Source organism: Saccopteryx bilineata, chromosome 8 (genome assembly GCF_036850765.1).
Source record: "Saccopteryx bilineata isolate mSacBil1 chromosome 8, mSacBil1_pri_phased_curated, whole genome shotgun sequence".
Classification (NCBI taxonomy): domain Eukaryota; kingdom Metazoa; phylum Chordata; class Mammalia; order Chiroptera; family Emballonuridae; genus Saccopteryx; species Saccopteryx bilineata.
In genome coordinates this window covers 78,436,383-78,459,327 of record NC_089497.1, presented here as the reverse complement: position 1 = coordinate 78,459,327, position 22,945 = coordinate 78,436,383, and the positions used below count along the sequence as shown (strand labels likewise).

The 22,945-nt window shown below is 39.2% G+C and overlaps 1 protein-coding gene across 5 annotated transcripts in view; it reads right to left on the bottom strand.

Annotated features, from left to right (window-relative positions):
* TBL1XR1 (TBL1X/Y related 1) overlaps positions 1 to 22,945 on the bottom strand; it is a 184,937-nt gene that overhangs the window by 13,251 nt on the left and 148,741 nt on the right. For all 5 annotated transcript variants that reach the window (XM_066241863.1, XM_066241862.1, XM_066241866.1 and 2 more), the window contains 7 exons: positions 18,272 to 18,417; positions 16,105 to 16,327; positions 15,300 to 15,432; positions 14,807 to 14,948; positions 12,206 to 12,269; positions 12,021 to 12,118; positions 10,730 to 10,790 (listed from right to left, as the gene is read on the bottom strand). In XM_066241863.1, coding sequence (XP_066097960.1) covers positions 10,730 to 10,790; positions 12,021 to 12,118; positions 12,206 to 12,269; positions 14,807 to 14,948; positions 15,300 to 15,432; positions 16,105 to 16,327; positions 18,272 to 18,417 — 867 coding nt within the window. The remainder of the gene's footprint in view (positions 1 to 10,729; positions 10,791 to 12,020; positions 12,119 to 12,205; positions 12,270 to 14,806; positions 14,949 to 15,299; positions 15,433 to 16,104; positions 16,328 to 18,271; positions 18,418 to 22,945) is intronic.

The window sequence follows — 22,945 nt, the reverse complement described above, 5'->3', positions numbered from 1 at the left end:
ACTACTAAATGGAATATTGTATATGGTTCACAAATACATTTTCTTCTAAGAGATTCCTGTCAAATATCTCTTAAAATCTATGTCATTGAATTTTAAACCTCAGAGGCCCAAAAGCTGGCTGGCATGTAATACTTATTTTGGCTCTACTATGATTAAAAATTCATTCCTCTCATTTTTTCCTGCTGCAAGGTGCAGTCTATAATTAGCAATGCAGATTAAGGTAATAATATCAAGTAATTGGGTTAAGCAATAGGAGCAAACCAAAAACAGTGGATTTAGAGCAGGGGTAGTATGGCCCATTAACCAAAAATAGGTTTTACATTTCAATTTGCTGGGTAGAAAAAAAAATCAAGACTACACCTGATCAAAAGACCCATCAATGTAAAAATCACATACAATTCAATTTTGGTGTCCATATATAAAGTTTTATTAAAACTCAGCCAAGTTCATTAGGTTACATAATATCTATGTCCGTTTTTGCACTGCAAGGGCCTGACAAGTTGCAACTTAGATTCTCAAGTTTACAAAGCCTAAACCTTTACAGAACAACTTTAACCTTTAAAGGAAACAGAAGGAAAAAAAAAACACAGGAAGGTTAAATTAAAGCTGTCTATCCTCATTACTAGAGATATAAAGCACTTTAAAGGCAATCAGAAGTGGTGTCCTGTGGGAAGGGAAAAACAAAGCCACTTTGTGAATATCTAATTATAAATAGTAATTGGCATGTTGAGACTAAACCTTATAAATGGGTGTTTTGAGCACTCAGAATGATAAGCCAAAGTGTATGTCATGTGTAAGGGCTTGCAACTACGGAAAGAAGCAGCAAGAAGAAGAATTAAGCATTTATGACTCAGAAATATTTAATCAGAATATTCAGAACTATAACAACACATTTTTTTAAAAGGCAAAGAAAAATAGTCAACAGTGAAGCTGACTTCATTAACTGGCTAGAGACAGAATAAAAAACTAAAATCTAGTGTATAAAGAAGCTAATGGTAGTGATACAATCAGACATTACTGAAGAACTAGCTGCAAGTACATTCTCCAGTGAAAAACCAGGAATCAGGACACTACCTGGACGGGGTCAGTACAGAAAAGTAATACAAGATGGAAAAAGACACGTCCACTAGAAATTTACTATGCAGGGAGTACGAAATATTAAATCTTCTCCCCAAGCCACGCTATGAAAACTGCTGTGGTGTATCAAAACTATTCACCTAAGTCCACCTGTTGTACAAAAATGTCAAACTATAAGGATTTCTGCCAGATTTTAGAAAAATAAGTTTTAGAGCAGGCCAGGGAAGTGAAGTGCAGTGACTCTTACTGCCACACGGAAAACACCCCTCTGGAGGGCTCTGTCCCCCTCCCCGCAGAGCCCCTCCACCGTGCTGGGCGTCACCCTAGTGGGCTCAGGGCTCCCGCAGAAATGTAGAGAACCACCCTGCTCTGTTGCTGCCTACTTCCCCAAAATGTGGCTAGCACCCAACAACTGGTGGTACGGAGTTGGAGGACGAGGAGCAGGTTAAAAAACCTAGCACCCTTGGATAGGTTTGCTTTAAGAAAAACTCTGATGTGGAAATCAACACTACAGAAGTGTGTCTAGACTCCACTGAAAATGGGCCTGCTTCACCAGAAACTCCTCCCTTCACTGGCTCCTTCCTTCTCTCCCATCCTGCTTCCCACAGCTAATCACCTGCTTCTCCCGGGAAGGTTTCCTTAATAAATCACTTTGCTCAAATGCCTGGCTCAAGGTCTGCTTCTGAGGGAATCCAACATAAACCAGCCAGGAAATAAAAACACTGGCAACTTCGACCAGCACTGAGTGTGAACTGTGCTGCTGTCTGTGTGCATCACAAGTTCCCAGAGCAAAACACATGACCTGCCGGCCTATTCCTTGTCACCCTTGTCACCGTGCTCTCTGGTCCATCCTTCCTGACCATGCTCTGCCCACCAGGCGCTGCAGCCGGAGGGCTGACTCTCTCAGGTTACATATCCTGGCCTCCTGTGCCTACAGCTTTCCACAAGGGTTCACAGTGAAGACACTGTCAAGAGCCCAAGATCAGGAGAAAGAAAGAAGACAGGCCATGTTGCTCCCATTTCTGTCTTCCAGGCTGGGTCTCTGGCAGCTGCCAGGGAGCCTGTCCTCTAAGGTTTCCGTTCACACTGGGCACTGGGACCCCGCCGCTGTCCCTAAGTCTTAGGTTTCCGGCAGCGGTTGAACTCTGAGTTACCTCATCTCCCTCTGGTTTCCACTCTCCCAACACCTCTGCACCTATTCCTTGTATTAAATTCCCTCTCTTGGATTACCTGGTTTACATTCTGCTCTCGTGCCTGGGACCTGATTCAGTACCTACTTCCACTACACTTTCCTTCTGACATTACATATATTAAGATATTTCGAAAACAATATTAACAAAATGTTTCTCAAGTAAATAATTTGTTCAAGCGTTAAAAAGTAAGGAAAAAAAAACACTTAAAATCAAATTAATTTATTTTTTTTATTTTTTTTTGTTTTTGGGGGGGTGTTTTTTTTTTTTGTATTTTTCTGAAGCTGGAAACGGGGAGAGACAGACAGACTCCCGCGTGAGCCCGACCAGGATCCACCCGGCACGCCCACCAGGGGGCGATGCTCTGCCCCTCTGGGGCGTCGCTCTGTTGCGACCAGAGCCACTCTAGCGCCTGGGGCAGAGGCCAAGGAGCCATCCCCAGCGCCCGGGCCATCTTTGCTCCAATGGAGCCTTGGCTGCGGGAGGGGAAGAGAGAGACAGAGAGGAAGGAGAGGAGGAGGGGTGGAGAAGCAGATGGGCGCTTCTCCTGTGTGCCCTGGCCGGGAATCGAACCCGGGACTTCTGCACGCCAGGCCGACGAAAATCAAATTAATTTAGAAGAGAATTAAAGATATAATAAAATGCTATGAAGAAGGCCAAGTATGTGTCATGATGCACCAGGGTATCAACATGGTACAGAGCTGTCTGCAAAATATTGGAAGAGTAAGAAGCAGCATTCAAACACACACACCGTTAGGTTCAAAGCAAAACAGAAACAAACTGTATAACCAGGCAGAGATCACTGGAGGACTCCGATAAAGGCTGCAACATGAGTTGTATGACTAATGCTTCTGTGATATGTCAGGCTCCAAAGATGCTATGGTTATAGGGCTGGTGTTACCTAGAACACATGCTTCCTTACTTTGTATTTGTTCCTAAAATAAAATGAGTCCAGGTAATACAAGTTCTTTAGGATAGAAAAAGACCACTAATAAAATGTACTTGTATTTATTTATTTATTTATTTGTATTTTTCTGAAGCTGGAAACGGGGAGAGACAGTCAGAGAGACTCCCGCATGTGCCTGACCGGGACCCACCCGGCACGCCCACCAGGGGGCGATGCTCTGCCCCTCCGGGGCTTCGCTTTGCCATGACCAGAGCCACTCTAGCACCTGGGGCAGAGGCCAAGGAGCCATCCCCAGCGCCCGGGCCATCTTTGCTCCAATGGAGCCTTAGCTGCGGGAGGGGAAGAGAGAGACAGAGAGGAAGGAGGGGGTGGGAGGTGGAGAAGCAAATGGGCGCTTCTCCTATGTGCCTGGCCGGGAATCGAACCTGGGTCCCCCGCATGCCAGGCCGACGCTCTACCGCTGAGCCAACCGGCCAAGGCCTAAAATGTACTTTTATGTAAATGATATATGAGAAGTCTGTTTGCTATTTCTGGCCTCATTTTACACATAAGAGTCTAAGAAAAGTTAATTTCTCAGGGTTATACAAACTTTTAAAATCCTGAAGCTAAGATTTAAATTTGTGTCCTCCAATTCTGATTTATTTTTGATAACCTATGTATTATTCATAGGTTGAAAAGGCAATAAATCAATCCATGAGGACAGGGAAGAAAGGCATTCATTATCCATTTGCTTTTTTTTTTAACAGCTATTTTAGTCACATATAATTCACAAAGCATAAAACTCACCCATTTAAAGTATATGAGTCAATGGTGTTTGGTGTATTACATTACTAATATACTATGTAACATAAAATTTGAAATTTTATTAATACAATTCAAGGCTATTAATTACAGGCATAATGTTGTGCAACCATCACCACTACTTCCAAACTTTTTCATCACCCCAAACAGAAACTCTAACCATTAAGTAATAACTCCCCATTTCTCCCACCTCTAACCCCTGCTAACCTATAATCTCTACATTTATTTCATTTAAGTAGAATCTTACTATTTGTCTACTTGTGTCTGGTTTACTTCACTTAGCATAATGTGCACAAGATTCACTGATGGCGCAGCATGCGTCAGAACTTCATTCTCTTTTACGGCTGACTAATCATCAATTGTATATATAGACCACATTGTGTTTATCCATCCATGTGTATATGGGGCACTGGGTCATTTCCACCTTCTTGCTACTGTGAATAATGCTGCCAATAATCTGTCCAAGACCCTGTTTTCATTTCTTTCGGATATATACCTGGGAGTAGAACTGCTAGGTCACATGGTATTATGTTTGTTTAGTTTTTACAGTAACTGTCATACTGTTTTCCTAAGAATGCATTGTTTTATATAACTACTAGAAAAGTATAAAGAGTCATTTCTCCACATTCTCACGAACTCTGTATTATTTCTTATAGATGTTCTAATGGGTATGAAGTGGTAACTCACTGTAACTCATTTACAATCATGTTATGGCTTATTACAAGAATGTACAGAAGAGAACATTTAGTACAAAAATTTAAATAAAGTGACTTATCTTTTTCCCCTTTTTGCTCAATCCCTCAGTAATTTAAAATGCATGGTGCCTGACCTGTGGTGGCACAGTGGATAAAGCATCAACCTGGAACACGGAGGTCTCCGATTCGAAATCCCAGGCTTGCCGGGTCAAGGCACATGCAACACGCAATCAATGAACAACTAAAGTAAAGCAACTATGAGTTGATACTTCTTGCTCCCACCTTTCTGTAAAAGTCAACAAATAAAATCTTTTTTAAAAATTAAAAATAAAGAACATGGTGACTTATATTTCTGGTCAAGATAAAATGACAGGGACCGCATTTACCTCCTGCCACAAACAACCAAAAAACTTACAAAATATATGCAATAATAGTTCAAGACATCCAACATAAATCTCTGAATGGAAGAGAAACTCAATAAATGATGTGTCTTCAAAATTGCCCACACTGACAATCTGGAAAAGAAATATCCAGGTCTTGGCATAGGACAGAGGAATCTCTCTAGGCAGAGATCCATGCAATTCCTGAGTTGAACTGAGAAAGCCGAGAATCTGGGGAGACAAAGGCAGCTAGAATACACAGGACAGAGAACTCTATAAAGACAGGCAGTGGGCCCTACTTACATATTCAGCTGAGTACTAATATAATTAGCACAAGAGTGCAAGGATACTAAGATATGGAAATGAACAACTCAAAAAGATTTGAAGAAACTTGCATCAGTGCTGGGAAGTAACTAACCCTAAACTGAGCACCATTTCACTGCCATTTAATAATCTTATAAGCAAGACCCAAAAGGAACAATTTCTTAAGAGTATCCTGGAACAAAGTTCACAAATATTTTTATAAGAATACAGAAATATCCAGCAACCAACAAGGTAAAACACAAAACATCTCACTCCCAACCAAAAGTAACAAGGCACGCAAAGTTGCAGGAAAATATGACCAACATGAAAAGAAAAATAATGTTAGAATTGGCAAAGACATCAAAAGCACTTCCAACTATAGTCAACAGCTGAACAAGGCAGACACAGATGAAAACTGATACATGAAATGAAAAATGCATTAGATGGGATAAACTGCAGAAGACAAGATTTGTGAACTTGGAAACAGCAAAGAAATAATCCAAAATTTGAAAAAAACAGAGATTGGAAAAAATAATTAACAGCATCAGTGAATGTTAAGCAGACTAATGAACATGAAATCAGATTCTTAGGTTTAAAAATAAAGGGGGGCCCTGGCCGGTTGGCTCAGCGGTAGAGCGTTGGCCTAGCGTGCAGAGGACCCGGGTTCGATTCCCGGCCAGGGCACACAGGAGAAGCGCCCATTTGCTTCTCCACCCCTCCGCCCCGCTTTCCTCTCTGTCTCTCTCTTCCCCTCCCGCAGGGGGGCTCCATTGGAGCAAAGATGGCCCGGGCGCTGGGGATGGCTCTGTGGCCTCTGCCTCAGGCGCTAGAGGGGCTCTGGTCGCAACATGGCAACGCCCAGGATGGGCAGAGCATCGCCCCCTGGTGGGCAGAGCTTCGCCCCATGGTGAGCGTGCTGGGTGGATCCCGGTAGGGCGCATGCGGGAGTCTGTCTGACTGTTTCTCCCTGTTTCCAGCTTCAGAAAAATGCAAAAATAAATAAATAAATAAATAAATAAATAAATAAATAAAAATAAAGGGGGGAAAATATTTGAAAAAATCGTCAATGTTTTTTAATTTAAAGGAACTATGAACCAATACATCCAAGAAATGCCAAGGACAAGAGACAGAGAAAACATTACCAAGGCACGATATTCAAATTTTCCAAAATGAGTGATAAGGAGAGAAAACAAGACAATTATGTACAGAGGATAAAAGTGGTGGCCATTTCAAACTGAAAATAATGTAAATGAGAAGAAAATGGAACATTTTCTTTAAAGTTCTGAAAAAAAAAAAACCTGTAAAAAATCCTAGAATTCTATACCCAATAAAAATCTTATAAAAAATGAATAAAGATTTATTCAGCTATACAATAGATAAAAGAATTCTTCATCATCAGATTTGCACTGTAAGAAATACTAAGCCCCCCAGCCCAACAGCTCATTTGGTGGGGCCATTATCCAGAAGCACAGAAGTTGCCGGTTCAATCCCCAGTCAAGGCACATACAGGAACAGATAGATGTTCCTATCTTTCTTTCTCCCTTCCTCTTTTGCTAAAATCAATAAATAAAAATTAAAAAACAGAAAAAGAAACATTAAAGTAGTTCAGACCCAAAAAAAAGAGAGAGAGAGACATCAAATGGAACTATGTATCGATGCAAAGGAATAAAGTGACGGAAATGGTAGCTATATAAGCAAAACCTATTTAATTATATATTTAATCCCTTTAAAATATTACTTGAAGGTAGATGGTGATAAAGATGTGTTCTATAAATCCTAATGTAACCATTAAAATAAAAAATTTAGTTATTAATCCACCAAAGATAAAAAAAATGTAATCATAAAAATATTAATCCGCCTGACCACGCAGTGATGCAGTGGATAGAGCATCAGACTGGGATGCGGAGGACCCAGGTTTGAAACCTCAAGATCGCCAGCTTGAGCATGGGCTCATCTGGTTTGAGCAAGGGGTCATTCACTCTGCTGGAGCCCCCTGGTCAGGGCACGCGAGAAAGCAATCAGTGAACAACTACAGAGCTGCAACAAAGAATTGATGCTTCTCATCTCCCTCCCTTCCTGTCTGTCCCTATCTGTCCCTCTCTCTGTCTCTGTAACTCTCTCTCTCTCACACACACACACACACACACACACACAAAATTAATCCAAAAGAAAACAGAAAAAGAGGAGGAGATATAGAAATACCCTAAAATAACATTGTTCCAAAATACATAAAAGAAAAACTGACAAGAGCTTCAAAAGAAACAAAATTGTTTCCAGCTTGTTAACAATTTCAATACCCCTCTCTCAATGGATGGCATGAGTAGACAGAAAAATCAGTAAGGATATAAAAGATCTGAACAACGTTATCAAACAACTTGACCTAAATGATTTTTATGGGAACAATGGAATTAAATTAGAAGTCAATATTACAAAGATCTCTGGAAACTTCCCAAATACTCAGAAATTAATACTCTTCCAAGGTCAAAGAAATCAAAGTGGAAAGTATTTTGAACTGAATGAAAATATAAAAATTGTGAGATGTCACTAAATAGTAAGTAGAAGTAATTTACAGTACTAGATATCCATATTAGAAAAGCAGAAAGGTCTCTAATCAGTGACCTCAGCTTCCAAAAGCATGACACATAAAAGAAGTTATAATAAATTATGGAATTCATCAACATTAATAACTTGTGATCTCCAAGAACACTGTCAAAACAATGCAGAGACAAGCCACTAACTGCAAGACAGTATTTGTAAATCCCTAATGAGAGACTTGCATCTAGAATACATAAAGAACTCACAATAATCAGTAAGAAGACAAAATTAAATAGAAGGTCCTACGATTTGAATAGGCACTTCACCAAAGACGACATAAAGGTAATAAGTGAGCACATGACAAGACGCTCAACATCATTAGTCATTAGGAAATGCAAATTAAAACCACAGTGAGATACCAATACACACATCTTTAGAGTGGCTACAATGAAAAAGACCAACCACAAAAAAAGCGCTGGCAAGAATACAGAGGAACCAGAACACCCACTGCTGGTGAGAATGTAAACCAGTTTGGAAAATGTACTGTGGAAAACAGTTTGGCAGTTTATTAATAAGCTAAATATACAGCTACCATATATGATCTAGCCATTCAATGCCTCGGTATTCACACAGGAGAAATGAAAGCACAGTCCACATGAAGAATGCTTGTGTACAGGAATGTTGATAGCAGTTTCATTTGTAATAAGCGAAACCTGGAAATAACCCAAATGTGCTTCAGAAGGTGATGAATAAATTGTGGTGTATGTACCTACATAGTGGAATACTAATCATCAATTGAAAAGAGAGCAAAATAAGTATGCAGCCCAAAACAAGCCAGACTAAAAAAGAAAGCATACTGCATGATTTCATTTACACGTAAACTAATTTCTGGCCACAGAAAGACGACCAGTGGCTGCCTGGGCAGAGGGGAGCCGTTACAAAGGGGCAGGAGGAAACGCCTGGGGCCCGCACATGCACTCCAATGTCCTAAGGGTGGTGATGGGTTCAGTGGTATATACATGTCAAAACATATCAAATTGTACTTTTAAATATGTATACACGGTGGGGCAAAGGTAGGTTTACAGTTGTTCATATGGAAAATATATAATAATAAATAATAATACAAAAATAAATTCTATGTTTCACATCCTCACAACTACCTACTTTCCCCCCACTCTGTTCTGTTATTTAAACCCTAATAAAGCTGTTTAAAAAAACAAAAGGCATTGCAAGAAAGAATAGCATGAGTAAAACACTTATTTACTAGAGACATGACTTGAAGACCATCTACCCAAGGGGTTACCACCAGGACTAAATGCGACCATGTACACAGAGCAGCACCTCTAGCACAAAGGTGGCCAGTATCAGACAGCAGCGAGTAACAGTACCACACGTGCTGATGTCCCATCGCTTCCAGGAGAGAGGAGAAACCTTTAGGTGAAATAACCAGAGGCCTAACAGAATCCTATTTAGGTAAAGACCAGGAGGAAAGGTGAACAAAAACTTATGTGTAAATGCCTACAAATGTGGTTAACTTTAATCAAACTAAATTGTTTTAACATTAGGCTTGCAACACTGTGCTACTCAGATACTACAGAAAAATCAGTTTGTACCTTATTTGATTGTTTAGTCACACGACATAGAGACAAAAGACCAAATTGCCAGAAGCTGTACATTTGTTTTAAAAGTGGAGCTGTGGCACTGTGAAAAAGCCGCTACAAGGAGTGAAAACACCCGGTTACTTTAGTCGGCCTCCAAACAAAGGCTCCTCTGAATGACCAAAACCTTGAAAGAAGAAGTTAAATCAGGTACTACCAAAACTCCTGTCCTAACAGTTACTGGGCACCTTGTCCCAGTTCAGGATCAGCTCCCGTCCTCAGGAAACTCCCTGCGCAGGTACAAGGTCCCGGCTGCGCAGGAGCCCAGGTGCTGAAACCGAGCGCTCTCGCCTCACCTGGCTGCATGCCTTGGTGCGCAGCTGTGTGTCACAGAGTATGGAGCACACTATTTTAGGGGTCAGTTATTGATTTAAGTATCAAATTATTTCTTAAAAAAAAATCCGTATAGCACCAAAGTTCCAAGAACACTGGAAAGCTTACTTTTTTTTAAAGATATACATAAAAAAGTGTGTGTGTGTGTGTGTGTGTGTGTGTGTGTGTGTGTGGTTCATCACCGGCTATTGGGCTCAGGTTGATGACCCTATGCTCACGCTAGTGAGCCTGCACTCAAGCCAACAAGCCCATGCTCTAACCAGTGACCTCAGGTTTTGAACCAGGGGCGCCTCAGTGTCCCTGGTCTATGCTCTATCCATTGCACCACCACAGGTCAGGAAAGAAAAGGCCTAATTTTTATTTTACTTACACAGGTGATTTAGATACATCAATCCAAAATGAGAAATGATAACAATACCTAAATTTGAAGGTGTTTATATGGTATTTTTATATACATTACTTAGTCTTAGCCTCATCACAGGTAGTTACTATTATCCTTCATTTACAGATAGAGAAAATGAGGCTCAGAAAAGTTAAGTGACTTGCTTAATCTTAAAGCCTGTTAAGTGGGGTGAAACTGACATTCAAACCTAGACCTCCTGATTCAAAAATCTATGTCCTTACCATTAAATATACCAACCAGGCCTCAACGCTTTGTTTCTGGTACATTTCACAGAAAACTTCTGACAGTCCTCTGATAAATAACAATATGAAAGTCAGGGACATGAACCCCTGAAAGACTAGCAACAAGATATATTTGGTATTTCAAGATTTTAAAATAAACTTAGCTGTTAAAAGTTTACTTCGAAAAACAACAGCCCCAGATCTCGTGTAAGCGGTGAAGACTCACCTGAATGAAAAGGAAACTGCTGCTTGGCTTCCCCAGTATGTGCATCCCAGATAATTGTTGTCTGAGATGAAAAAGAAGAAATATATATATGGCTAAGAAGTTAAAGTAATTTATAGATGCCTAAGTTAGATTACTAACGATAGCAAAGCAGTATGAAATGTCAGAGTGGATTTAATTTTTAATATTTACTTTTCCCAACCAGTACAATGAGGTTATATTCCACTTTCAGAGGTTATAACTATTAAGCAGTTTTATTTTTCTTTGACGGTTTTTCATCAGTCAACTTACTTGAAATAATAATTATTGGTTTGTCTACAAAACACTAAACATTATATTTTATAGACTGCTTAAAGAATTCCACTGCAAAGGCGTAGTTAATATAAGACTTTTGTAGCTATTTAGCAATAAAAAAAATTCTCAGTTAACAAAGTAGTCAGCTAATTCTCAGTATTAAGATTTTTAAAGCTCACATTGACATATACAGGCAGCTTGAATTTTGACAATATTTAAAACAATGCCTTTTATATCAAAGTATGTCACAGATATATACATGATATATTCACCCTTCCTTTTCATACTCTCCCATCACTAAGTTGGAACTTTGGGGATGTAAACTACTGCACAGCACAGTGACTGTTAACAGGGCTTTTCCCTCCCGTTCCTGGCCTCCTTCCCTTTTCTTCCTTTTTTTTCTATACACCCTTTTGACAACACACCCCGTTACCTACAAGCATGTATTTTTCTAAATTCAAATAATCCTAAACCTGTATTCACTTTAGGAGGTGTAGTTAAGGGAATGACCTAGGAAAATAAAGGAGAAAGAAGGTCGTATTTTCAGCCTCTGCATATATAGCGGCATAATTAGGTGAAAAAAGCTGTAGAGATCCTGCATATCATACATTTTCAATTAAGCACCAGGACTTCAGCTAATAGACTGGCTCTAAGATATCCCATGGAATCACTCCAGAGCCATATTCACTAATGAGATAAACTAAAAACTTTAGAAGGGAAATGAAGAGTATGGGAGGGATGACATTCATTAAGGCTCAAACTCCAGCAAAACCGGGGATACATAGACAAACAGATAAAGAAAGAAAGGCATCCTGATGAGCAGGTTCAGGAGTGAAGTGACAGGAAAATATAAGAAAATATTTCTATTACTATCATAAATTCACACCTGAATTTCCCAAATATGAATGTTTTCTTGTTCTGTAATTAGCAGAGAAAATATTACGTTCAATTACTCTGTAACACATTAACCTTTACAGAATTTAGTTTAACGTTCTTTTACCTTGTCTACTCCAGCACTTAAGATGAAATTTCCTTTCTTATTCCATTTTAATGCAAATATAGGGCCTTTATGCTGCCCCAAGGTGCTAGCAAGATTACCTAATATTAAAAAAAAAAAATTAAAGTTACTTCAAGCTTTATAACTTTGACCAACAACAAAAATGAAAATAAAAATGCTTTAATTACCATCTTTAGTCCATATTCTGGCAAACCCATCGTATGAACCAGTTGCTAGAAGTGTACCTTCACTCTGTCAGAGAAACACATTCTTTCAATTATGTTATCCAGAGAGGGCATTTAATTGTTTCTAGAATATTTCATGTTTAAATTCTAGGTGTGGCAGATCCTTGAAATTCTCTGCTTCAAAACTTTCCAGCTTTGTCCACTGGAAGCTCACTAAGGCCTACGACACACCCTTCACCGCTGTGAGGCTCCAGTTTGGCAGCACTCAGTCAGCAAGTGTGTAAGTGTGCAAGCCTATGTCCAAAACTCAGGAATGGCAGAGCAGCTCTGGAGTGGGACGCACCTCACCCCACTCGGCGCTGAGGTCTTCTGTGTTGCAGACACACACGACTAACGATGGGAAGCCTGGTAGCCTGGGAAGGACATCAAAATCATAATCTTCCAGTAATTTTCTAGAAGTGAAAAGCAAAATCTTCCAAAATACTCCACTATGTTTCAAAGATTTCATATGGTGCAGTTCTCTTTAAATTGTTTACTATCTGCTATTTCAGATGATCAGATCCTTAAATATCACTGAATAGTTTTTTCCTTTGTTAACTCTTTTCCAATATGAAATCCTTACCAATAAAAAATGCAATACAAGAAAAAAAGCCATAATAGAGTGTAGGTGACTTGATGGTATGCAAAGCCAGTCCAGTTGCCTGAAACAACTTTACTGGGAGGAGAAACCCATTCATTCCAATTTCTCTAATTTAAAATTCCTCTGCTGTGCCTTGCCTGGAAGAATGACACAAAGACGAGGAGATCTAATGTTCTGTGGACATGCAAGTGACAGAGTCCTCTGAAAGACTACTGCTGGGTGGGTACAGCTCACTGGACACACAGGATGAGATCCCATCTCCCCAAGTACTTCCTTGAGACGTCATTCCGTAAGGGAACGGAAAACACCTCTCCAGCCACTTAGCTGTACAGAAAGTGACAAATGCTTGTTGTGGGGGTTGCAAGGTCAGTCCTGCCAGGATTGAGAAATCCGCTCTACTTCTGAGGAAGAAGCAGCCACATTGCAGCCAACAGTGACAGCTTACTTCCAGACTCCACACAACGGGAAGTTTCTTTTAAACTAACGGTCCCTAAATGTTTTAGTTCATGGGCCACTAAAGTTGTAAAAGAATGAACATCAAATATGCCAGGCTCCTACTTTAGTCATGAAAAAGAACCATCAATCAAGAATAATGTTTTTGCCTTTTAGTGAAAGATCCAAGTACATAGTGAATAATATATTTTTGAAAAGTCCACATTTTAAAACTATTAATTTGCAGTTCAGAATCACCAAGCTCAACAAATTGTTTGGTTAGCATCCTTTTCAGTGTCAACTTAAATTTCATTAACTTAACACAGTCTCTGAACCAAATAGCTTAAGAATGCTGTATGTAAGGTTTTTGATCTAGGATATAATAAAGTCCCATATTAAGAAGATATTAGTGCTGATCCTACAACCAAATAATACTGCAATGTGATAAACTTCTTTTCATTTTTACAAATGTCAACTTTATAGGGGAAGGGAAATACATTATTGGGAATTTTAGAAGAGAATGCTAAAACAAAACAAAAAAAAACACCTCAGCTATGAGTTCTGGAAGAATTTAATAGAAAGAGAAATTTAGCTAGAGTAATTTTTTTTAAAGACAACTCTCATTCCTTGGAATGACATTTGTAAGATCCTTTGGAAAAAGTTGTTAAGCGGAAGCCAGAGGAAAAAAAGATGTTGATTTACTGAGTCAAAAATAGCCAACTCCTAAAGTTCTGGGTAACACTGCCACAGTCCAAAAGGCCTGGGGGCAGGAGGGGGAGGTTAAGAAATGGACGCAAAGATAAAAGGCAACATGGACAAAGGAAAATATAACAAACCCTAAAAATGCCAGTCTGCCACAATATTAACCATGGGAACAGAAAGAAACAAAGATATCAGTCTTGTATTTGAAACTGAGAGGGTGAAACTTTATCAACGATAAAAAAAACTCTCTAGTACGTCAGTGTAATCCAGTTATCCCTAAAAGATATGAAATCATACAGTGAAAACGAGAATTCTAAGATTACTACAGATAGAATAAAGCATGAAAGTAATTTAGTCTAATGGTCCCTACAAGGCAACTGGCAAAGAAGTTTTCATCAGATCACAGCAAAATGAGAAAAACAAGAACATGCTTTTATGACACAGATTTCTCTTATTCCCCAGCAAAGGACTCAAGGACTTAGTATGTGCCTGTTACTGACATGCACCTATTAACTCACTTACGGAGGTACCCTTATCACACTTACTGGACAAGTAAGGGAAATGAAGCAGAGTGGTTGGCCACCACTTTGAGGAAGGCTCCACTGCTGGATAAACTGAGCGCGGGAAGCAGAACCTGGTCTGACTGCGCCAGGGCCCGTCTGTGTTTAACACCACATTTGGGAATGCGAACACCTAGTTTGTGGTTCTCACTAGTTAGTGAAATCTAAAAATATCTGAACAAAGGGACAAACCCTGCCGTTAGAATAAGGCTCAGATAAGTTAAGAATATTAGTAACCACAACCACCATGGACAACCCAGTGATACTCACATTCCAATCTAGAGAGGTCACGTCCTTGTTGCTCGGGACATCTTGCCCTCCTTCCCGTATACAATGTCTAAGTACTAACTGTGTGGAGCCGCTAGTGCTGTTCTCACTAAGATTCCAGATTCTTGCTGTTGAGTCTCCAGACCTATAAGTATGCAATATTATTTTAAATCTTAATAATGTTCTTAAGTATCCCAGAATTAAAAAATAAAAACATTTACATCCTAAATTATTAAGACAAATAAAACCAGAGTATCAGGAATTTCCATTTTCGGTATTTTTTCTGTCTCTAGTCAGAGGGCCCCAAGCATTCCTAAAGTAGTACATTTAATGAAAACTTCTAAAATTACTTTATGATGGCATGAAGATTTACAGAGGCAATATGACCACTAACAAAAGAACAACAGACACTTGAAAACATAAGTATTCATAAAATGCAACAGGTTCAGTAAGGTATTTCTTTAAATCCATTTCAGTTTCACTCTGAGAAACATACCCCGACGCCAAGAGATCGCTAACGGGGTTCCAGGCACAGATGAACACTTCAGATTCATGGCCCCGTAACACGACTGCCTTATTTGGAGGGATTTCAACATCCCCATCCACTTCCATCATATCAGTATGATTATCTGCAGCATATGAAACGAGGGGGAAATTCCAGTCAGATGATATTACAACATGCTGGGGGAAATCCCTCCTTTATATTACATAGTATAACTTGAATACACAGCACTTATCACATGGAAAACAAATTGTTATCTTGATCAGATAACAATCAGTTAAGTATGATCAGACTATTTCTATATGTGAGTGATTACAGAGGTGGGGGTGGGAGTGAGGACAGAGAAGGACTACAGACGGTAGACCCACAAACATGACTAGGATAAAAAGGGTTTGAATTAAATAAAACCCATGAAGATATTGTTCTGCGTTCCTGCCAGTAGGGGATGCTCAGATCACTCCTATAACAGGAGAGCTCCCTTTATACCTCCATGCCCAGCCTCACTGTATTTAATGACTAGCATTACAAATTGTATTGAGAAATCAAATGCAGGCACAAAAATCATTTAACCACAGAAAAATGGTGCTTGAATATTTTTAAAAATAAACATTATGAATGTAAATCTAGCTTTTTGTAGCTTTAGGAATAGAACTCTGAATTGTGTGATACGAGTTAGGAGAACAAGAAACAAGTTGGCATGAATGACAGAGATGATGTTATTTCAGCTTAGAAGAGGCAACATCCCTATAAAGCAAAACATTTCTGAACAGGAACTGTAAGAAATTCTATCTCAGCTCACTTGCTAGAGTATGTGCTCCATTCTCCTCCCCATTTGCTGTGTTTTCTCCATTTTTTGCAGATCCTTGTTGGTTTGTGGCAGCTGCGGCAGCTGCAGCAGCTGCTGCTTGTTGCTGTGCAAGCTTATCTCTATAAGCCTGTTGTCTTGTCTGTACGACATCGGGCATTACGGCATCTATCAGTGACAGAGACTCTATTGGTCGACCATCGAACAAGGTACCATCCTAGGTTTGGGAAATTGTGAGAAATGAAAAACAAAATCAAAGGTAACACATTTAGGGTGATTTGTATTCATACAAGTAAACAGCAAAATTAAAAGATTCATTCCAAGACAAAACACTTAATTTTTTGAATGCATGTAAGAAGGAAAGGAGTCAGAGGGAAGAAGGAAACTTTAAGAAGCAACTGCAAATTGCTGTTTAATTTTTCCTCTTTTCCTGGTTCTTACTGTTATATGTTGTACAGATAAAGCTAAAATATTGAAAGGAATAACAAGTAGGCCCACATAATAAAGATTTACTAATTATATTCTCAAATTCTGTTAGTCAAAAGCATTGACCAATATAAAATCACTCATACATTAAAAGATTTGGTCTGAAGGGCTTAGGAATTATGTTTTAACAAGCTGTCTGAGGGAGTCTCATGTGCACTAATATTTGAGACATGCCATCTTAACTCATGGGCAGGTGCTCTTTAATTTTATGGACCTGCTATAATTTTCTAAATCTCTTCTCATGGATATTAAGAAGCTCACGATTAATAAAAGTTCTCCAGTGAGCACAAGTGACACAAACACAGAGCAAGTCAGAAGTAGAGTGCAAATTCGCTAACAATATGCGCATGTGAAGCCTGGCTCACTTCAGCTGCTGAACCAGCGAGCGGTGAGCGAGCACTACTGACAATCTGGAGTGGTGTGATGGGTACTCCGAGTTGCAAAAAACACAGCACATCTTTCCAAGCTGTCAATATGTAATGTTTGAGGAGAAGGTGAATTTAAATTGGCAAGTAACTTAAAAATATTAAAATCAACACAGGCGGCACATTATATATAGAGCACCATATTAAATCTATAAAAAGTTTTCCAGGCCCTGGCCAGTTGGCTCAGTGGTAGAGCGTTGGCCTGGCGTGCGGGAGTCCCGGGTTCGATTCCCGGCCAGGGCACACAGGAGAAGCGCCCATCTGCTTCTCCACCCCTCCCACTCTCCCCTTCCTCTCTCTCTCTCTCTTCCCCTCCCGCAGCCAAGGCTCCATTGGAGCAAAGTTGGCCCGGGCGCTGAGGATGGCTCTGTGGCCTCTGCCTCAGGTGCTAGAATGGCTCTGGTTGTGGCAGAGCGATGCCCAAGATGGGCAGAGCATCGCCCCCTGGTGGGCATGCCGGGTGGATCCCGGTCGGGCACATGCGGGAGTCTGTCTGACTGCCTCCCCGTTTCCAACCTCAGAAAAATACAAAAAAAAAAAGTTTTCCAGAACATTAATCTCTGAAATAAAAATAAAGTAAAAGCTCTATATATCATAAATCCTGACCATATTATGAAAATTTTCATCCTGACCATGTTTTGCGCACTTTTTCTGTAAAAGACCAAATAGCAAATACTTGGCTTTGCAGACTGTATATTCTGTCATAACTACTCAATTCTGCCATGGTAGCACAGAACAGCCAGAAAGTATGTCAATGAATCAGCATGAAGGTTTTCCAATCAAACTTTACAAAAACAAGTAGCAGGCAGAATTTGGTCCATGGGACCTGGGTGGTCAACACTTAGGTTAAACTACCAGTAAATGGACCTTAAACAGGCAATAGTATAAGAATTAGCTTTAATTATGAACTGCATTCCAAAATCGGGTCTAATCAAATAATCTGAGATTTTCTAATGTTTCAGACCATTCATTATGGTCTTAGCACTTCACAGCACAATGCTGTTGTTTTAAAGAACATTATTTCTTACTCTTTACTTATAAAACCACTTAAAGTGAACTAAGCTATGGATAATGGTCATTAGAGCTGGAGCCAACATGCCTTACCTGTACCACTTGACACTGTATTAGGAACAATGCCCTTTAATTGTGTTAACCCAGAAAAGTTGAAGTCAGATAATGAATAATCAAATAAGATATCAGATTTAAGAACATATTTAAGAGTAAGAATATTTGAAATAAGTCTTCCTTACCTCATTAATACTAACTTCTGCCTCTACATACTGTAGACCTTTTTGGATGATAGAAATCAATGCAGCTGGTGGGACGAGGGCACCATTTATGTTTGATTGACTGATATGGCTTTCTATACCAAAGGTAAACGCTGAATGAGAAAATCCTAAAAACAAAAGAGAAGGTTTAAGAAGTTATTCTCCTAGTGGCAACATAAGATACAAAGGCCTCTATACTCTTTCAAAATCACATTCCACCCATTTGAAATCCCAGACTGTTAGCTAAGGTCAAATATATATTTTTAAAATAAAAGAAATATAAAAATCCAGCATGTTAATCTTTATGTATTTTCCTTTTCACTTTAATTCTGGATTGTACTATTTAAATTTTCTAGAACATAAAAATTTAGCAGTGGCATATAATTTCTCTCAACAAATACTGTCAAACTTGAAAGTTGGGAAAAAAGCATTTGGAAGTCATGGGACTTAACTGCTTGAAAGTTGGGAAAAAAGCATTTGGAAGTCATGGGACTTAACTGCTTCACTCAAGATCATTTAGGCCAAGATAAATTAAGTGACATTTAATATTTCTGTAGTATATTTAAACCTCCACATACAAATTGTCAAACACCTTATAAATTCTATCATTTGCAGGTTTTTAAAAACTACTTAGGAAATAAAAAGCAAACTAGAATAAAAATAAAAGCTGAAATTTAGTGAAAAATACCTAACTTTATGCTTAAAACCCAGTGTATAAGTTAAGTGATAAAAAAATTTATTTGCCATTTAGTTATAACCCACCCTAAATGAAAGTTTTAGAAAATGAGTTAGTAAGTGAAATTCCAGTCTGTCTACATTAGCAATTCTTTCATTTTTATTTGAAAGACTAAAACCAAAACAATCACATAACAAAAATTTATGTTAACCTTTCTTCTTACGCATGCTAAGTTCAGTGAAAAGTAAAATCCTAGTAAAGTGATAGACCTTCAAGGGTGATTATTCTCCTTACGAAAATATCCAACAGAGCTTATCATTAAGTAGTAATTGTCGCTAACGTATTTTAAATGATTATACATGTAACATAAAATGTTAAGAAACCGTCACATTAAATAAAAGATTATGGGCTTATTTGGGTCTTGGTTAAACTGACTTAATCTATATAACTTTGTCTAGACTGTTTATCCAGAATTTTTATTTTTTTAATTTATTATTTTTCTTTTAGGTGAGAGGAGGGAAGATAGTAAGTCAGACTCCCGCATGCTCCCTAGCCAAGATCTATCTACCCAGGAACCCCATTTGGGGCCAATTTTCGAGTACCTAGCTATATTTGGGGCCTGAGGCTGTTTCAATCAAGTGGTGTTATCCTCAGCGCCTCGGGCCACACTTGAACCAATTGACCCACTGGCTGCTAGAGGGGAATAAGGAAAGAAGGGGGGTGTGGGGGAAGAAGTAGATGGCCACTTCTCTTGTGTGCCCCGACGGGGCATCAAACCCAGGACGTCCAGATGCCAGGCCAATGCTCTATCCACTGGGCCCCTGGAAAGGGCCTAGCCTAGTTTCTTAGTGCTCAGTCCATGTCTTTCTTTTCTTTTCTTTTTGCTTCCACTTTTAGGCACTTGTGAACAGTCTACAGTAAAGTATTGTGGGCTCACAAACAGTATATAGCTAGGACATATATCAACTGTTTAACAGACAAAGTTCACCTAAGCTGATTTTCCTAATGGCTCCTTCCCTCTATGAAACACATAACCATTCCATTCCTGTAACTAACCATAGCAAAACATGAAAAAATGTTACCTTTAAGACTTTCATTTTAACGTCATAATTTTGCCAACAAACAAAATCATTATTAAACACATTTATAGTTTCCAGCTTAATCTAAGCTCACAGAGATGGCTAAGAAACATACCAATAGGAAAACCCCAGCATTTGCACACTGTCCTTATCAGGAAACCCACATCTACTTGCAGTATGAGTAGATTCCAGATCATCAGGGTAGAAAGCTGAGAATAAAGACTAGGAAGGATGGGGAGAAAGGGTGAGAGATATGGCCATGAAATCCATAAGCAGTTAGGTAGGAGACTTTGCTTCCAATTACAAACCCCTCTCTAAATAAATTCTGCAGTAAATTATGAATAGGAAAAAAATTAAGTAGCCAAGTGGCTTTGAGATTTAAGATATTAAGATTTAAATAAGATTTCAAGATAAATGGTATTTATGGTGGGACTTCACCATGCACGCATATGTAATTTTACTATTTTATAATCATTCAGAGACCATGGCCATAGCTACTACAGTCTACTACTGTTCCCACTCAACAGTTAGAATGTGGTCAAAAATAAAGCTAAGGAAAAGTGAGCTCCAGTTTACTAACAGTAAACAAAAAACCCCACATCATTGTTCTATTTCAGCTTAAGGTGTTAGAAAGTGGTGTCAGCTGTGCCTGAAACACAGTGTTAAGATACCTCATTAGAAGGTTTTAAGTGTTTTGGTTTTCATAAACCCTATAAATTATAGTGAAGTCCATAATTCCTGCACTCTCCGCTTCATGATCACAAATTAAAAAATCAGAATCATTACATTTAAACCCCACTTGATTAGATAATATAGTCCAAGCTTATATCCAAGAATACCCTAAAACCTGCATTTGGACATTCTAAAGATGTCAACTTTTGGCTGAAATGTTGGATATCCTCAGTTTGTTCTGTCAGACAGGAGAGAAGATATCAGCAGTGCTTACATTACCTCAAGTTACTGTACATGCACTTAGGATGTTCTTAAATAGCAAGAAAACACCCCTGAAGTGGTCGTTAGCATTGTTTTGGTACTTCTCATTCATGTTTACTCTAAAGAAGGTTCACACTTAAACACTCTGCATAAATAAATGTTGGCTTCAACTATCCTTTCTTCTTCTAGTCAAAGCATTACACAGCAGCTTAAAATCATTATGTTCAAAATTACTTTTCTTCTTCTCTTTAAAACTTTTTTTTCGTTCGAAATTTCTGACCTTAACTGCCTTACACCTGAAAGTCATCCTCACTCCTACCTCTGCAGCGGGCATTTCAATCCTACAGACACTAACTCTCTGGTCTCAGTCATTAGCTTTCCTTCTCTGCCAAAACATGGAGTTTAGCGCCATGATCCTTTACCTGGATTATTACTGCCATAACTCCTTTCCCCAATTTGCATACTTGCCACCCTACAGCTAAACTATTGCTTTTAAAACAAACAACAACAACAAATCCTCTCTCCTTACTTGAGCACTTTCAACCACCCCTTTGGCTTTCATGCCACACGTTTACTTTTATAATCTGACTCTACTTACCTGTCCAGGTTCATCTCCTCAGTCCCACACCCCCATACTTCTTTCCCATTGCGCATTTAATTCAAATGATTAACATTATATGTAACACCTTGAATGTGCTGTGTTACCACATGCCTTTGGGTGTTATGTGTTCCTATGCTCTTTTCTCCAACTAAATGGAGGTGAAGTCCTTCCTTGCACTGCTCCAGGGTTGATCATTCTCTCATATGCTAATACTTTAATTTGTCTGGCTCTTACCACACTATGGTAACATAGACACTGTGTCTATGGTTGTGTGTGTGTGCGCGTGCGCGCGCACGCAAGCACATGCTGCACAAGGAAAGGATTTATGGCTAGTAATCTTTTAATTTTGGAAGAACACAACATTACCTAATTTATCCAGTGCTCAATAAATATTTGTTAAGTCAGAATGCAATTCTACTATAATATATCTTGGCACATCAGAAAATCTATGAATCCAGAAAAAGCATACAACTTAAATCTTCTTGGAAAAACAAAAGTAAAACTTGAACCAGGGTTAGACTGAAAAATATTTCCATTTATCTAGAAATAAATATGTAGAAAATAACTTTTCAGGAGCTTTTGACTTATAAGTAGAAGATCAACCTAAATCTGTAAAATACTGAAGTCTGAGGCCACTGTCTAAAATAGCATCCCTTCTTTGCAGGGGTAAGAGTAAATCTGATATAAAAATACCTCTGTAATCAAGTACTCCACACAGTCACTAGGGCAATTAAGGTTTGGGAGGCAGAAAGGAGATTCCAGACAGGAATGAGGTTGAAAACTATGAGCAGCATCAGTATGTTGTAATTCAGTGACAAAGACCAGCAGGGGCGCGTGTGGTTACTCATGAGACCACACTTCGAACCCATGTGAGTAATGAGATCACAAAACCCTAGCTATTCCTGGTTTTAGGGAGTCCTTTCCCTTGGGCTGATAGGGATTGTGTTCTCAAAGGGGAGTTAGTTCCCCAGAGATGCCAACCCTACAAACAGAAGACTGGAACATGAAAATAGGCCTTGATCCTCGTGGTTATAGTACAGGGTGTCTGAACAAGGAAAAAAAGGCAAAGCTTAACTATTACCACAACATAGTGCCACCGTCAGGAAGGAAAATCTGATTTATACAAGGTCCTACTTATGCTTCAGGTCAGAAAACCCTAAAAAATTATATCCCTGCTCCCATCATCACACAAAAAGTTCCACAAGGCCCTGGCCGGTTGGCTCAGTGGTAGAGTGTCGGCCTGGCATGCAGAAGTCCCGGGTTCGATTCCCGGCCAGGGCACACAGGAGAAGCGCCCATCTGCTTCTCCACCCCTCCCCCTCTCCTTCCTCTCTGTCTCTCTCTTCCCCTCCCGCAGCGAGGCTCCA